The following is an 18,114-nucleotide window of genomic DNA, read 5'->3' as shown; positions in this document are numbered from 1 at the left end:
CTATTTCTTGGAGAAAAGAAGAAATAACTCAGAAACCTGCTACCTGGGACCTGATTCTGGCCAATAAAGGAGTTATTATTTGGCCAAAAAAAAAAAAATTGTATAGAATGGCACAGTGTAGAAATAGGGTAAGAAGCTTTAAACACTAAGTGAACTAAGGCTTATTAAATTTTTTACAGTTTTAGGGGCTCTTGGTTGGTTTTGGAATAAGACTTTCCAAGGGATAGACCTGAGTTTGGTACAATGTTAGAACATAAATCACAATATCTTAGCGTTTATTTGGTTATTTTTTTTTTTTAAGTAAATCATTTTTTTTTTTAATTAATTAATTTATTTTGGCTGTGCTGGGTCTTCGTTTCTGTGCGAGGGCTTTCTCGCACAGTTGTGCAAGTGTTGTGGCAAGTGGGGGCCACTCTTCATCACGGTGCGCGGGCCTCTCACTATCGCGGCCTCTCTTGTTGCGGAGCACAGGCTCCAGACGCGCAGGCTCAGTAGTTGTGGCTCACGGGCCTAGTTGCTCCGCGGCATGTGGGATCTTCCCAGACCAGGGCTCGAACCCTTGTCCCCTGCATTGGCAGGCAGATTCTCAACCACTGTGCCACCAGGGAAGCCCTGGTTATTTTTTAATGAAGAAGTTTGTGTTGATTAGAATGAATGTTAGTCTAAACCCAACATGCATGAGAAGACTAAAATTATCTGTCCAAAATAATTTTACATGATGGAATTGTTTCAGTGCTGGCAATTTAAAGATATGGTAGCTGAACTTTCTTTGAGACATAAGATATCAGAAGCTTAGTAAATGTCATTCATATCTTCAAAAAGAGAAAAGGACTATACAGAGTAAAGTATGAAATAAATAAAATAGATGAGTTTCTGGATAAAAGTCCCAGATAACAAAAAGCTGGTATAAGCATCTAGAAAAAATCATGATCCCATATGGATGTGATAAAGAATCCTGTTAAAGTTTCATTCCTCACGGTTATCAGAAAAGTTAAAAGCTATAGTCAAGTTCGTGTTAATTTCAGTAACTTATTAAACAAGTTCTTATGTTCTTGGACGGAGGATGCATTGAAGACAGATTGTGGAGTATGTGGCTTAGCAGTAGTAATAGATTCTTATTGAGTAGTAAGCTCCAACTTAGTCAATAGAATGTAGCTATCAAATAGTTACGCTGTAGGATGTTTTATTAGAAGTAAGATATCTAGAACAAGACTGGTGGTGCTACCGTTTTACTGGGCTGGTTATTCTCTACTTGGAATATTGTTTTCCATCTTCGTGCTTTAAGAATAATACCAACAGGACCTGGTGCATCTTTAGAGTAGAAGTCAAAATGTAAAATCAACATGAAGAATAGCTAAAAGAACTAAGTATTTACATTGAAAAGACTGGGATCAAGATAGTTTTCATATTTTAAAAGCTCTGGGTGAAAGTTCTGTACAACATAGAAGGTACGTTTCAGGATAACATAAACTTCCTACCAGTCAGATCTCTAAAGATAGAGAATGGTCTGCACTGAGAAGGAGACAAAAACAAGTGTTGGCTATCTTCAACCTTAGACAGGGGGAATTACTAGAAATGTTACATTGCAAAGGGAAATAAAGTTAGAAGTCATTAATCCAGTCACTCTAATTTTTTACTTCCAAAACAGTATTTGTGAGACAGTTTTTTTGTAGTTAATAGACTTTAAGTACATATAGGCTGCCATTCCATTCCATTTATGATTCTAATTTAGTACTGACATTTCTCTCAATGAATTAACTTCATTTTTCTCATAGATTAAGTTAAAGTAATCTGCTTAATTGTCTCCAAACTCTGAGTGCAGCAGTGCGTTTTGAACAGCCTGTCATTTAGCCAGTGCAGAGAGGTATTGTACATGGGGCCAAGGAACCTGTCCGAGGAATTCTTCTGGGATATGCAGTGTTTGTCAGTTTAAAATGGCACTGTTCAAAAGTTACTTTTATAGTGACCTACAGGTCCTAGTATATTAACCAGACCAAATGAATTCTCAGTCTTTGAAATGAATTTCATTAAAAGCATTGCTGTCTCAGAACAATATAAGTAGGTATACTACTCTGCATCTTCAATCCCCACTCCAGTCAGAGCAGAGTTAAAAACAATTTTTAATCTGTGAGGAGTGATACGTATAACAGATTTATGATGTTACTTATTAGGTAGATGTGTTCCACAAAACAACACTCCCAAAAGCCAAATCTAGTAGTTGATATTGTTCTAGAATCTCAGTGAAATCATTTGTTTGCTAATCTTATTCCATTTTTCCTCTCAAAATTATAGATACAAATATTCTAAGTGCATAAAAAGCAGGTTATGTTAAGAGATTTGTTTGAAATGTTTTAAGGTTTAAGAGTTTTACTGTTTTCAGGGGTCCCTTTTCTATAGATTCCTTGATGAACATAGACTGAATTGAGAGCTTCCTACTGCAAATAATATAAAGCAGAATTGTGGAGTTAACATCAAAGTGCCTGCTACAAAGAACATATATGTGGGTTTGTTCTGTTTTGTTTTTTCATGATGGCTATTCTATACTATTCATCTGTCATCACCCTTGCCTTAGCAAGGGCTTTGTATTTTTAGAATTAAACCAATCCAGTAAGTACTTTGGGAGAAAGAGCTAGTAGTACAAATATTAAATCTAGACTTTAGAGATTTAGATTCCAACGGATTCTTAAATCTTCTGTAAAGTTTTAACTTCTTAAAAGCAGCTTTATTAAGGTATAATTCACATAGCATTCAATTCTCCCATTTAAAGTGTAAAATTCAGTGTTTTTTTAGTATATTAACAGGACTGTGCAACAGTCACCACAATCTAATTTAGAACATTTTGGTCTTCCACAAACCCCGTACCCATTAGCAGTCACTCCCTGTTTCCCTACCCCCACCAGCCCTTCCCCCAACCCCTCTCAGCCATAGGCAATCGGGAATCTTCTGACTCTGGATTTGCCTATTCTGGACATTGCATATAAGTGGAATCCTATAACATGTGGTCTTTTGTGACTGGCTTTTTTCACTTAGCATAATGTTTCAAGGTTCATCCATGTTGGAGCTTATATCAGTACCATATTCCTTTATTGTCAAATAATGCTCCATATTACCACTGTTTATTTATCCATTTATCAGTTTATGGACACTGGTGTTTTCTACTTTTTGCTGCTAGGAACCTTCATGTACTATTTTTTTGTGTAGGCATTTGTTTTGGTTTTTTGGCATGTTATGTGGCAGCGAGATTGCTGGGTTGTATGGCAGTTATGTTTAACCTTGGGAAGAACTGCCAGACTTGTTTCCAAAGTGGCTGCACCATTTTACATTCCCATGAGTTGTGTATGAGGGTTCCAATTTCTCCACATTCTCACCAAAACTTTTTTTGATTAGAGCCATCCTATAGTATAGGAGGTACAATTAACCTACAACATTATGTTAGCTACAGGTGTACAGCATAGTGATTCAGTATTTATACATCACAAAATGACCACACCCCTAAAGTGTGTTTATTGGAGAATGACTACGCCTGCTTGAAACTTTTGTTTTTAGTGGTATTTTGGGCAGAAAACGAAAGGGAAGGGGATTCAGAAGTGAGCAAATGTCAAGGTAATATAGGCAATTATAAACCCATGGAGTGGTTAAATGGTGAATTAAAGAAAAAGAACATCAAATTTTCCCTTATTTCATAGTAAGCTTGTACTGTATATTTCCATAGCTTTCTAAAAGTTGTCTTTATTCCCATTAGTTAGTTACTCTCTGTAGTTATTTAAGGTTTAAAAATGTTAAGGGTCCTGAACATCTAAATTCACAAATCTGTGACTGCAGTCTTCTGAGAGTAGAGATCCTGAAGCTAATTGTGGTGATGAGCCATGATCTTGACTGATAGGGAAGTAGACTGGGAAAGGGGCAATCATTACCTTAGTGTTTCTGGTAGGTTAATATGTCTATAGCATAGCTTACAGCTATTTAATCACATTAACTCTTATATGCCAGACTCTGAGCTAACTTCTTACATGAATGCTCATGTAATCTTTAGAATAACTATAATGTTAGTTACATTAACTCCCATATGAAGAGACCAAGGCTTACTTACATAACTTGCCAGAGGTAACATCTGTTAAATTGTCTGACTCCAGAGCTTAAGGGTTAACCAATATGCATTATTGCCACTCTGCCTTAAACAGGGTACATGTAATTGGTAATAGCCTACATGACTTCAAAGGTCAACGATTTTGTATGACCTAAAGACTTGCTTTAGACTTGGCCTGGGTTTTAAAGCAGACAGCACTTATACAACTTTGAGTTAAACCCTGGGTATGTAAGCAACTGAGGCCACACTACTGAATTTAATCTTTACTCATCGTTTGGCTGCTTTATCAACAGATAAAGGCTTAAATCCTTACCCTGCTTTTGTATTAAGAAACATCTGTTCTTAGTGGATTTGGTTTAGATTCCTCTTAATTAGCAGTTCTCAACCCTAGCTACACATTAGTTGTCTAAGGAGCTTTAAAAATATCAGTGCCCAGGACCCACCCCCAGAACTTCTTGTATGATTGATCTTTGGGACCTCAGGGGATTGCTGTCTCAAAAGTTCCTCTGTGATTCTAATGTGTAGCCATGGTTGAGAACCACTGCCTTAGACTAGTGGTTCTCAAAGTATAGTCCTGTCCAGGAACATCAACATTACTTGTTAGAAATCTAAGTTCTTGTACTTACTCCGGATGTAATGAATCGCTCTCTGGAGGTGGCCCTGCAGTCTGTGTTTTAATAAGTCCTCTGGGTGGTTAATATGTATACTCAAGTTTAAGAACCACTCACTGATTGCCTTTTGTACAGCCTTATCAGTTGCTACTAAGAACCAATATGGGGGAAAGGGGTTGATATGACAATTTAAACATAGTAAATATATTAAAGGCTGGAGATGATATACAATACCTGAGGAATCTGAGTATTCATCTTTATTTTAGTACCTGTATAGGTGGCTTATAGCTTGTTGATTTTTCCATTTGTTTCCATATACATAAATGATTAGTTAAGTCTTTTTCTAAAAGAAATTATATTTCATTCCAGCTAAATGATCTGTATCATGTAAATGAGGGACCATTTTCCACTAATGCAGTCTTTATCTGTACCTTGGCTAACATAGAAAGCAGTGACCATCATGTGTTTGTGGAGAATTTATCTTTTATGTTGTATTGGTACATTCTTTTTTTTCCTTTTTAACCAATTAAAATATTCTGTTTTGAGTTTTGTGGCAATTTTAGTATATCATCATTCACATAATGTTTCTTTTGACTTGATGATAATTTCTCTGAATTCCCCAAACTTGCACTTCCTCTTAAGAACTCAAACCCCAACCCAGACCATACAAAAGGAAAGGTTAACATGGGAGCAGTATTTGCAGAATTAGCTCCAGAACCACTGTTTAAAAAGTATTCTTTATTTCTTCTGTCTGCTCCATCAACCGTTAAGTATTGGTAAATTCTTGAGTAGGGGAGAATACTCTGTAGTAGTTGAATATTTGTTCTGAGATCTAGTTCTGGCTTTCCTGTTGAATTAGACTCTTAAATGCATCAGTCAATAGTTCTAAGACAAGCTTTCTGAATTGGGCTTAGGGTTAAACTAGATCTCAGAATCTCCCCATATACCTTCTTCTAAGGATTCAACAGGTACATTTACAGGTCAGTTAAAAAGGTGAATACTAGTCTTGTCAGTGACTTGGTTTTTTAAATTGCTTCATTAAATTTAGTGTTCTAATTTAGAGACCTTGATTTATAAATTGGAGCTGATTTCTATAAAGAGAAATGTAAGCTAGAAAGCACATAGTAGTTTGAACAAGGAAGTATATATATATAAAGAGGGAAAATGCTTATGAAAGTTATTTTATTTATGTGTCATATCTTAGTGAATTGTCTATGGCTAGGCAAAGTTGAAATCTTTAAACATGAGAGAGAGTTTTCATAGTGACATGAAAACTACTTATATAATCTTTCATGCTCCATAGTGTTCACATTTCAAATAGAAATCAGTTTACCTCAGAAACAAAAACTCTTTTTGTTTTGACTTTTTAGTAGATTATTCTGAAGTACCCTTTTTAAAGCATGGTTCAATAATTCTCTTGTTAAAACAACACTATGTGCCAGGCACTATACAAGTACTTTTCCTGGATTATCTCATGTAATCCTCATTAAACAATCAATGAAGTGGATACTTTTCTAAGTGTAAAGAGGGAATAACTGAGATTTAGAGAAGTTAATATACCTAGTATTGAATAGGTGATAAGTGGTAGACTGAGATTCAGAAGAGCACGTACTTAGAGCCACTCTACCATACTACCTCTCATTTTGAGAGAAGCATGCTTATAAAATACCTTAATATATAAATAAGTATATATAAAATATTATAAAGCAGTTATGTTTGCATAATTAAAAAAATTTCTGTCATTCTCTCCAGTTATGTCACAGAACAGAAACCTTAAATCAATAAACACCTGTGTGTCTTTTTCTGTAAGGAAAATGCATAGCTCGCTAGTATTCAAAGGATTTTTAAACCAAATAGGTTAAACTGCTGCTTTTAACAGCGTGTCAATGTTCTACCATGGGATTGAGATCAAATGGAAATGTCATAGCATCACTTAGAACTTGGAGGGTAACTTACGCTAGGCTACAATTAAAAGCTCTTCTGGCGAACGTCTTAGGATAATGTTGTCATTGCTGCCAGCATTCTTTTAAGATTTTTTGAGCTATTCTAAGCCTGTGGTGCATGCTTTTGAGTATTCTTAATTATGGCTACTGCAAATAGAAGTCACTGAACCAATTTCGAAAAAAATCAAGTGGTATTTTTAGATAAAAGTTGCTGTTCTATAAAGTAACAAAACTGATTTTCTTGAATGTATTGATGTGATCTATTTCTAAAGGAATCCCAAAAATGTTTTAATGATGTCTGGGTTTTCATGGGAGAAAAGGAATAAGATTTTTAAAAATCAGATCAGAGTGTCATGTTGATCTTGAGTAGGGAGCTATAAATGAGAGGTTTAGTTTCAGAACCCTGGTGCAGTGACCAGTCTCCCCCATTGTTTTTTGGTTGTTACTGACATGTTTGCCAAAGACTTAGAATATTTCCTCTTTCTATGACTTGCAGTGTTCTGAATGGATGATAATCAAAAGGAGGGCAGAAGAAGTTAGATCTTTGACTTTATTGTTGCTCTTCTCTTGTGTTAAAAGATCACTTGGTGCTTAGAAAAATGATTACAGGTATCAGTTAAAATGACTACAGATATCAGTTGATTTCACCTTTTCAAATTTATACATCATTCCTTTACATTAGTGTTTCTCAAAACGATGGTCAGCAACACTGCGGATTCACCCAGGTACGATATTTATAATGCAGATTCCTGAGGGATACCAAATCCCACCCCCACTCCCTGCATTGGGTGGGCCTGGAGTAGAGCCCAGGAATCTGCTTTTCAGAAAGGCAGCCAGGAGCCTATTAAGTATACAGAGCATTGGTTCTCTTATAGGCTTTATAGTTTTAGTCATTAGAATCAGAATTTGCTTTGAATTCTAGGTCTTCGGTTGAGTTTTTTGCTTTGTTTTCTTTGAACTTGTTCAGCTTTAATTTCCTCATCTGTAAATACCTACTTGACCATGTTCTGTTTTTTCCCCCAATAACCTTGAAAAGTATCCAGTAATAATAGTGAAATTTTCTGCTTTTCATTTATTAATAAAGCCAGGTTATTTTGGTAAGTACTCTTAAATAATTTATCTTTGGCATAGGTATCTTTTAACCTGATTACATTGTTTCCACTATTAAAACAGTTATACACCATTGTTAACATGTTGTACAAGTGAGATTTATTTCCATGTAATATGTAAAGTCCTACTGTAAGCAGTTTTAAGTAAGTTATTTTTTGTCTGTGAGTAAGCTTTACATTTAAGGTGTGAAACTGAGTAATGTTATCTATTAGATTAAGAAATGCTTTCTTTTTGCATGTAGTATGACATTAAAGATTTGCTAAAGTAGAACATGCCTCCAGGTAAATGTTGTCCTTATTTAAGCATTTTAACACCAGGAAGCCATGTTTTGAAGGAAGGTTTCAGTGATAGAACTTTGCTTAATACAGTTTGAGTCTTCTAAAATGATTAGTTAGCTTACAAGTCACCTAAGGAAATGCACTTTTACTATTTTATAACAAACCTGTTTTAAAAATTGTGCTTAATCAATTTCCCTGAAATTTAATTCCCCAGGTTTTACTCAATGATTTGTTAATTGAAAACACAATTGGTTTTTGCTAAAATGTCACATAGTTCAGGATAATCAAAAGCATGTACTCTGAAGGATATCTCTAAAAGACATCTAAAGAGTATTTGGAGCAATGAAAATGTTACTGGGAAAATAAGCTTAAGGATATTTAAGGCTTATCTGAGAATATAGACTTTATAACACCAAAGTGTTTCTAAATTCTCAAAGATGCAGAGTAGCTAACTAGAATAATCTTATACCTGTAGTGGGGTAATACCTTGACTTTCAGGTTCTAAGAACAGAAGGTCATGTAGAATAAGAGAAAAAAAGGACCCTAGTCTTATCCTTCCATAGCTGTACGTTGGCTCTTGGCACAGTGTAGTCAGCTTCGGTATGTTCCTTCCTCTCTGCTTCAGGTCTTTGGGGATATCTTGAGCCCTGTTTTAGAAGTTTTTCAAGCTTCCAACACTTCCCAAAATGTTTCATACAGTCTCCTGCAGTTCGCCAGTGCAAATGCTGGAAGAAGTCAGCGCTTGGACCAATTTGTAGACTTTGCAGTGGTTATCTTCAGCCATACATTAGACTTCATGGGAGGCAGGGAATGCTGTGTTGGAGGCTGCCTATACTTAAAAAGACTTTCTCTTGCGTACTTGTATAAGTAACAGTGGAGCTAACTACAAGTTTCTTCGTTTTAAGAAATCCAAAAACGTTATCTTTAAAACGCCTTTTTCTTACTATCTCTGTATAGAATTCTTTGTTGCCACTTAACTACCCTAAAACACAGTGGTCCCAGTTTATTACATTTTATTAAGAGCTTTAGTTATACAAAAGATTTTTCTATTTAATGAGTTGCATGTTTCCAAACATCTGTAGGCCTGGTATATCCCAAACACACTAAAGTTTGAATGTGGTATCTGCTTCTCAATGAAAACTTGCTATTTTATAGTGTAAGTTCTGTGATAGAAATATGCACAACTAGCATTTAGAGTACCTAAAGTTCTGAGATTATAAGGTAGAGAAGATACTTCTGTATTCCTGAAGGAGAACCACAGGATACCAAGGTTAAGGAGGTACAAAATACGGGGTTACCTGAGGGTAGATTAGTATGGCTGGAGTGTAGGAGATATATGGTGAGTAGTAAGAAATGAAACTAAAGGTGAATAAAGATTTCAGGTTAAACATGGCAGATTAAGTTGCATGTTTGTCTCCACTCCTTCTTACACCCTCCTAGAAGACAGTAAAAGAATAAATGCATAAACCCCCGAGGACAAAAAAATGTGATAGAAGTAAGACACAGAAGAGAAAGCAACAAAATTTTGGAAGGTAAGAAGCTAATGGGTAAATGATGCCTAACTTAGGCCAGAAAAAGCTGAAACCTAAGGATAAGCCAACAACAAGCAAGTAAATTGACATCGAAGAACCTTTGGAAGGTTCAGACCTTGGATTTACCAGGTACTTTGGACGTAGGCATATGGAATAAAACTGAGAAGAAGAGGATTGGTTTATTTATATGAAAGAGCATTTTAATCACTTCTACCCCCACTCAAGGCTTAAATCAAGAAAGAGGAAAACATGGTACTCAGGAAATAGGATTCAACGCAGGAAGTAATGAAAGGAGATCCCAGCATGACAGCTGGGACAGTCTGAACTTTACTGATTACATTTCTGTAGTGGTATTTAACATGTTCCTCTGTTAATGTTAGTTTCCTGAAAGTTTATACAGTCTTCCCTTGGTATCCATGGGGGATTGGTTCCAGGACCTCCACGCATACCAAAATCCATGGATGCTCAAGTCCCTTATGTAAAATGGCATATTTGCATGTAATCTGTGCATATCCTCTTGTATACTTTAAATCACATCAGATTACTTATAATACCTAATACAATGTAAATGCTATATAAATAGTTGCTTGAGCCTGGCAAATTGAACTGCTTTTTGGAACTTTCTGGAATTTTTTTCTGAATATTTTCAATCAGTGGTTGGTTGACTCTGGATGCAGAACCCATGAGTATGGAGGGATGACTGTACTTAGAGGTTTGATTGGTTTTAAATTTCATTATTTGATAAGACTAGTTTAGAGATGGTATTTATTTACCTATTACATGGCGTTGGGAGGCACATAATACCTGCTGCTTTCTTTTTTTGTGGTGAGATTTGGGTGTTGTCAGCCTGATACATCCATTGTGAAATTTGCTGCCAGCTTTTAATAGTTTTAGTAGCCATTAATCTTTACCTACAGCCACTATTTTATGAAATGTAGTAAAAATAGTGATACCTCATTCTCTCCTTCATTTATTAGCTATAATTTTTTCATAAGGAGCTTTCTTCAACAAGCAGTTGGTTCATATACAAAAAGTAGGATAAACTATTGATTCTTGAACTTTTTCAGTGTTCAGAATGAATAAATTCCCTAGCATCCTCCAGAGGTTGGTCAGTGAGATTTTTACTAAGTCTCATTATGAACTAATGGATTTTAATACTTGTTTTACTCTAACTCAGTTCTTTTTGGTGCCCAGATTGTCTCATCTCTGGCCTGTGGGGCTCCTTCAAGTTGAACCTGACATAATGAGGGTTTCTTTGCATTCAGGTACAATAGGATGTCCCAAGCTCTTCTATTTCCTGCCCAGGCCTGGATTCAGCCATTTCTTTAAGGAGCCCTAGTTCTTTTTGTAAGAGCGTATAGTCGGCTGTTCATTGATACCTGTTTTGATCATGTTTCTAGGTCTTAACACTGGAAACAGCTAGGAAATGTTTGTATTGATATTTCCAATTAATTTTAGAGTTGAGGGGTTATCATTTTAATATCCTTAATCTCTTATTTTTTCTCTTACCTTGAAAATCATGGTTTCTATTAATGTCACCACTGACTTGTTTTATTCTACTCATATGATGGTTTCAGACTAACAGTACTAATATTGCAAACAATATGATTAGTGAAAAGTTGGTATGTTTTTTACTTTGTCCTTAGTAAATAGGTATAACCCCACTAGGAATGTATAGTTAGTATATTTTCAAGTCACATGTAATGGTATTTCTCAGTAGTTAAGCCACTCTTTTCATTTTGCTTTTGGTTTTTAGGGATTTCTCACATTTTGTAAATTGTTTTTATAACCAAGTGAAACATTAAACGATCCTATAGGTAAAACTTCAAAACAAGTACATTAAGAAAAAGTGTCCATCTTGGTTCCTTCTACCCTATTTCTTACCTCTTTTTGTAGTAACTTAATGAGTTTTTGTTTATCCTTCTGTCTCAAAATATATGTATGTATGTGTGATTACTTGTATACTCACAAATACATACACACTTATATATGTACATGTACAAGTATGTATTTCCACACACACTCATTAGGTAGAAAGTACACGTAGATACTGTTTGCATCTTGGTCTTTTTTTTAGTTAATGTCTCTCCATAGCAGATGTCATATTCCTTTTTACAGGAGAATAATATTCCATTATATAATTGTATCATATAGTAAGTAGTTTCCTATTATGGACATTTGATTATTTCTAGTCCTGCTGTTACAGATAGTGCAGCTATAAATAGCCTTGTGTATGTGTCTTTTCCTGGGGTTTTTTGTTACTTATGTTTGGGATAGATTCCTAGAAGTGGAATTCCTAGATCAAAAGGTAAATATATAGGCAATTTTGCTGTGTATTGCCAAATTCCCCTCTACAAGGAGACAGTACCACTTTGTATTCCCATCAGCAATGTAAGAATGCCTGTTTTCCCACAGCCTATGAACAAATTGTTATCAGGCGTCACAAAATGTTTTAAGCAGATCTGTGTTTTAGAATCTTTGGCAAAAGTATAATGGAGTCTAAGGTGTAATCCTAAAGACAGGGAGATGTGTTGGCCTTGACAGTAGTCTCAGAGAAATGCAGGCCTTCACTAACGGTGCAGAGTTACATTAAAGAAGTGTTAACAGTATATAGCATAAGGAGGACTTAGTAACTGGATGGAGGAATTGGGGATGACTCCAATTTCTGGGAGTATGAAAATTTAGAGAATATTGACCATCAGCAGATTATGGGATGGGGGAATTTCTTGAATTTGAGGTGCTCCTGAGACATACGTGTTAGAGATGTAGTTGGATATGAATCTGAAGAGAAAAGAAAAGAAAAATAGTGATATTTGAGTCTGGGCGTGTTTTTGACTTTGGTAAAAGTAGTTTTTGGGTCCCTTCTATATCTTTTTATACAGCAACTGACTTATCATCTCTGGGTAGCATTAGAAAAAGTATACTTCACTTTCATGACTTTTACACACTTACTGTATACATAAAGATGATGTATTCATATGCTCTACTTCTATAATTCTGTTCTGAAATCATACTTAGTTTCAGGGCAAACAGCTTAAATTCCTTTGCTCTGATGTAGGCAATGATTTATTTTAACTCATCTCCAATAAGCATTTTAAAAGTTTGTTACAAATATTTCCGTTCTTGGTATCTAATTTTGGCAATCATAGGTAAATGGAGAGCTTTTTACCAGTGAAATACGCTTTTTTACTTTGTTAATCATACAGGAATATATGATAATGTCATGATGTAAAAATCACAATACAGCTGAGAAAAGGATCTCATCTAAAAGAATAGTTTTCTATCCTTTATGGCCTTAAGAATATTTAGTCAGGAAACAAATTCACAACTTTAGAATTAGAAAAGCCCTAAAATATCTAGTTACAAGTCTTCTCCATTTTAGTTCTCAAAACAGCCATATGAGGTAGTTACCATTAGGTGCGTTTTACACATGAGAGGTAGTCATGTGTAAACTAAACACATGTAAAACAGCAAAGTTTAGTAACTTTCCCAAGGATACACGGTAGTAGGAAGCTAAAATGGAATTTAAACCCAGGCAGGTTGAAAATAGAACATATTTTGAGTGAAGAGACCAGTATGATAAAGGATTCAAAACCTTACGTAAGTTGAAGGAAATTCACTTGAAATGTTTTATACTTAGAAGATAGAGGAGGGCAGGGTGACAGGCTTAGACTGTCAAGGATTAGGTCTTTTCGTGGAGAGAGTATATAGATTTCTTCATGGCACTTAAGCTATGGAACTCATTCTGTGTTTATCTTTGATCCAGTATCAAGTATATTCTCTTTCCTGTGTCAGAGCTATGTGAAGACAGAATGGTTTTTCTTAGGGTTAAAGCTGGCCTCTCATCACTTACCATCCGAGCAGAGGTTGCATGGTTATTTGGGAGGCTTGTGGTAAAGGGGAATTTATAGTACTGAGAGGGTAAATGGACCAGATTGTTTCTGAGGCCTCTTGCTAATCCTGAGATTTTTCTTTCCGCAATTAACTAAAATTTGAAGAAACTTGATTAAATAGAGTGATTAAAATTCTACCCAGGGTTAATATCCATTTATTATAAATGAGTTAGGTATACTGTGAGGGTCCTAGGCCTGCATAGTACTTGTTTGATTTGGAAGAGCCAAGGCTAGCTGCTAGAGCTGCTTCCAACTTCAGGCCCACTTAAATTTTGAGTAGGCCACTCAGTTGGTTAAGGGTTAATGGTCTCTTCCCTTAGTTTTCTACATTGTTAATGCTGTCACAGAACGGTATGATATTTAACTGTTCTTGTGTTTCTGCAGCACAGTAGCTTATCAAACTTGAGTATGCTTGAGAATTTCTGAGAAGATTTGTGAAAATAGATCACTGGGCCTCACTCCCGGCGTTTCTGAGTCAGATCAGAAGTGGAGCCTAAGAGTCTGCATTTATAGCATGTTCACAGATGGAACCACCGGTTTGAGAACCACTGCTACAGTAGCTTGGCCTTTCCCAGTAGATTGAGTTTTCCAAGAGCAGGAACCAGATATTACTCATTTCTTTGTCCCTCTACTAGCAAGCAATACATAAAGGCAACAGATCTTAATTTTATAGAAGCCATTGTGGACTGTTACATTGCTGTTTTTGGCCTATGGATACCAGATGTTAGGCCAAAAAGTGAGGAACCTTGTAAAGCTTTAAGTTTGGGTCAGGTTTAGGTTTGTTAAGCTTACATTTAGAAATTCAAGTAAGATCAAGATTCTGCTGGATTTCTTTCACATGGTTCTACTTTCTGATACATACAAAATTCCAGGATTTTTTTGCTCTTGTTTTTTTGTTTTTTCATTTTGCCATTACTAGGCAGCTAGCTACATGTAAGAACTGAAATCTTATCTTTCTCCTTCTGGAAAAATGGAGGCCATTGAAAATGTACTAGATTTATGTTCTTATTATGCGTAAAGCAAATGGCAGAACTTGATGAACTGGTTCCAAGTTCAGGAGGAGGTCAGCATCTAGTCTTATTAAAGTAATTTTTATACATGGGTTAAGAAAATGTGGAAAAGAAGAACTTGGGTTTTTTACTTACCCCACTCTTTATTCCCTATCACCACCACCACCCCCAAGCTAGCAAAGAATGACTTACTAAGATTTTAGCAAGACTTGTTTATTCTGGCAGTTAAAATCAGGAATAAATATCATTTACTTTAAGTGCCATTAAGAATAATATGATTAGGTTTTTATACATGTTGCATATAATTTTAGTCTTCCTTGGTGATAATCATAAGCAGTGTTCTGTGATTCTTTTTTCTGTCTTCTCAGATATCCGGAAAGTGGTACTGTAGAAATAAATGTAAAGGATCTTCGACCACGAGCTAGAACCACTTTGAAATGGAACGAACTAAATGTCGGTGATGTGGTAATGGTTAATTACAATGTAGAAAGTCCTAGTAATAGAGGATTTTGGTTTGATGCAGAAATTACCACACTGAAGACAATCTCAAGGACCAAAAAAGAACTTCGTGTGACTGTTTTCTTGGGGTAAGATTCTCTTCACTGATGCCATTTAATTACTGAATTAAGGAGTGTAATTTTTAGGTATTAAGCACACATTCTTTAGTTAAAAAAAAAAAAAAAAGGAATCTATGAAAGATGGAAATTTCCATACTAGAGGAAAACGTTTTAATAAATTCTTGAGAATTTTTTTATTAAGAATGGCCCTTAAATCTCCATTGCTACTTTAAGGCTGGAGGTATTATTTGAAAGCACCTTGGAAATAATTGAATATCTTATTAGAGAAATTCTTGCCTACCACATAGGATTCTCCTAGGTTAAACCAATAATATACAAAAGCATTTCAATAGCTATGGTTGCTATGAGAATCTATGTTGATATAACACCAGTGAATGTCTACCTAGGCAGCTGTCTGCTGGACTTGCAAGACTAGCAAAAATTTTCTTTTATAGTAATTTTCTTTAATTTAAGAACTTAAAACAAGCTTAATGAAGAGAATTCAAAATGTAAACTATCACCCAAGATTTCATATTACTCAGATATTTCCATTGTTAATTCTTTAAGAAATACTTTTAGATGTTTCCTTCAAGTGATAAAGTACTATGCATTGTTTCAAAGCTACCTTTTTATACTTGGGGAAATAGTATCAACATCGTTTTGTGTTCAGTTCTTCTGAGTAAAGTGTATTGGATAAATAGTCACTAATTTACTTTTTTTAAAAGCCTGTTAAAAGTATTTCCAGTTCTTTATTACGATGTTTAAGTAAACAACTTTGTGTATATGTTTTTGTGCATTTCTTTTCTTTAGAATGAATTATTAGAAGTACATTTGTTGTGTTGGGGATACTAGAAAGACCCTGACAGTTTTCTTTTACTTAAGGGAAGCAGCCAAACTAACATTCTTGTCAAGTTCTGGTTAACTGATTATATATATTATGTATTATATATATAATGGACATATATTATCATATCTGTTATAACACGGAGGTGACAAATCTAAGATCAAGCATCTGCTTATGATTAATAATATAAAGCAGGGGTTGGTAAACTATGGCCCACTGGCTACCTGTTTTATGAAAATAAAGTTTTATTGGAACACAGTGATCCCCATTTATGTATTAGCCATGGCTGGTTTTTTGTGTGTGTGCTCAACAGCATTGTTGAGTGGTTGCACATGAGGCTTACAGAATCTTGAACTACTTACTCTCTGACCCTTCATGGAAAAAGTTTGCTGACTCCTAAGATAAAGAAAAAGAATGTTGTGAGCTTATGTTTTAGAAAACAGTTTCAGAAATTTGTACAAACACAAGTGTGATTCTATTGCCAGGCTAAGGACGTAACAATTAACAGAGTTCTAAGCAACTTGAAATTCTGATATGGATACATATCATGAAGGAAAGGAGAAAGCATCTACATAAATTAGTTATCTAGGGATTCTTGTAATGTTCTTGAGTGTAGGAAGTGGAAAGAAGCATGTATACACAATGGGAAGAGATAACAGTACTCATAACATTGAGCTAAAAAAGCTTGCTATTTAAAACATGTTTTCCTGAGTAATTCTGAGGTACAGTTAGAGTGGAGCACTCTGGCTTTAGGGACTAGAACTAAGATTGAGTGGAAATTATAGATAAGCAAATATTGGCTCATGAGAAAATGATTATATGATGGCTATCCCAAAGTAAAACACACTGTCCTATAAAGGATTATGTTTGCTGTCATTTAGGTTTTTACTAGACATGTTAGGGATACAAGAGTCAAAAAGGAGTCACTGTGGCTTGTGGATGGGAATTTTTTTTCATTGTTAGAAATCTTTTCCCTTCACTGGAAAGAGTGGATAAATAACCAGAGGGAAAGTATAAATATATTCTGCTGTTGATAGTTTGGGGCTGTTACAAGCAGTGCTGCCATGACATTATACCTCTGTCCTGGTGCTTATGTGCGTTAGTTTCTGTAGAATGTGTCTTGTCTAGAAGTAGAATTGCTGGGTTGTAGAAGTTGTGCATCTTTAACTTTAATAGATAGGACCAAATATTTAAGTGGTTGTACCAGATTGCACTTCCACAGTAGTATGAGAGTTCCCATTGCTCTGCATTCTTAACCACACTTACTTTTGTCAGGCTTGAGTTTTTGCTAGTCAGGTGGGTATATAATAGTATTCCATTGTGGTTTTGATTTACATGTCCCTGACTATTAATGAGATTGAGAACCGTTATGTTTATTGGCAATTTGGATATCTCTTGTAAGGATCCTGTTTCAAATATTAGTGTGTGTTGTTGTAGCTAATTAGGTAGTCTGTCTCACTGATTTTTAGGAGTTCTAGAGAACCCTAAAGTAGAGTAGAGACTTGACCATTTCAGTTATATGTGGAGAAAATGTCTACTCCAATTCTGTGGCTTATCTTTTTTCCCTATGTTTGAGTAGTAGTCTTAATTTTAAGGGGTTGAATTTATCAAAAATTTCCCCTAATGCACATACTTTCTGTGTCTTGCTTTAAGAAACCTACTGGGGGTTGGTCAGGGTTGGGGATGGGTGGGGGTGGTCAAAAGGTACAAACTTCCAGTTATATGATATATAAGTTCTAGGGATGTAATGTACAGCATGGCAACTATAGTTAACAATACTGTATTGTATATTTGAAAGCTGCTTAGAGAGTAGATCTTTAAAGCTCTCATCACAAGGGAAAAAAATATTGTAACTGTGAGGTGATGGATGTTAACTAAACTTTTTGTGGTAATCATTGTCAATATATACATATATCAAATCATTATGTTGTATACCTTGAACTTATACAATGGTATGTCAGTTACATCTCAATAAAACATAGAGTGAGGTGGAGGGGAGAAACTTTTCCCTACTCAGAAAACATAAAGATATTCTCCATTATTACCTTATAAAAGCTTAATATTTACCTTTCTTTAGATCTTTAATCCACTTGAAGTAGGTCTTTTTGTACAGTGTGAGGTGAGGGTTAGACTTAATACATATGAATAATCATTTTTCCTGGCATCATTTATTGAAAAGCCCATTTTCCCCTCATTGATCTTCAATATCACCTCGTCACATATCTTTATATTTGATGCATCCATCTGGT

The 18,114-nt window shown here is 35.2% G+C and overlaps 1 protein-coding gene across 1 annotated transcript in view; it reads left to right on the top strand.

The window, feature by feature from the left end:
- Window positions 1–18,114, top strand: part of UHRF2 (ubiquitin like with PHD and ring finger domains 2) — a 73,223-nt gene that overhangs the window by 16,527 nt on the left and 38,582 nt on the right. The window contains exon 4 of the mRNA XM_082404375.1: window positions 14,833–15,051. Within this exon, the coding sequence (XP_082260501.1) occupies window positions 14,833–15,051 (219 nt within the window). The remainder of the gene's footprint in view (window positions 1–14,832; window positions 15,052–18,114) is intronic.

Source organism: Balaenoptera borealis (genome assembly GCF_965194805.1).
Source record: "Balaenoptera borealis genome assembly, chromosome: 8".
Taxonomy (NCBI): domain Eukaryota; kingdom Metazoa; phylum Chordata; class Mammalia; order Artiodactyla; family Balaenopteridae; genus Balaenoptera; species Balaenoptera borealis.
This window is presented reverse-complemented; position numbering and strand designations above follow the sequence as displayed.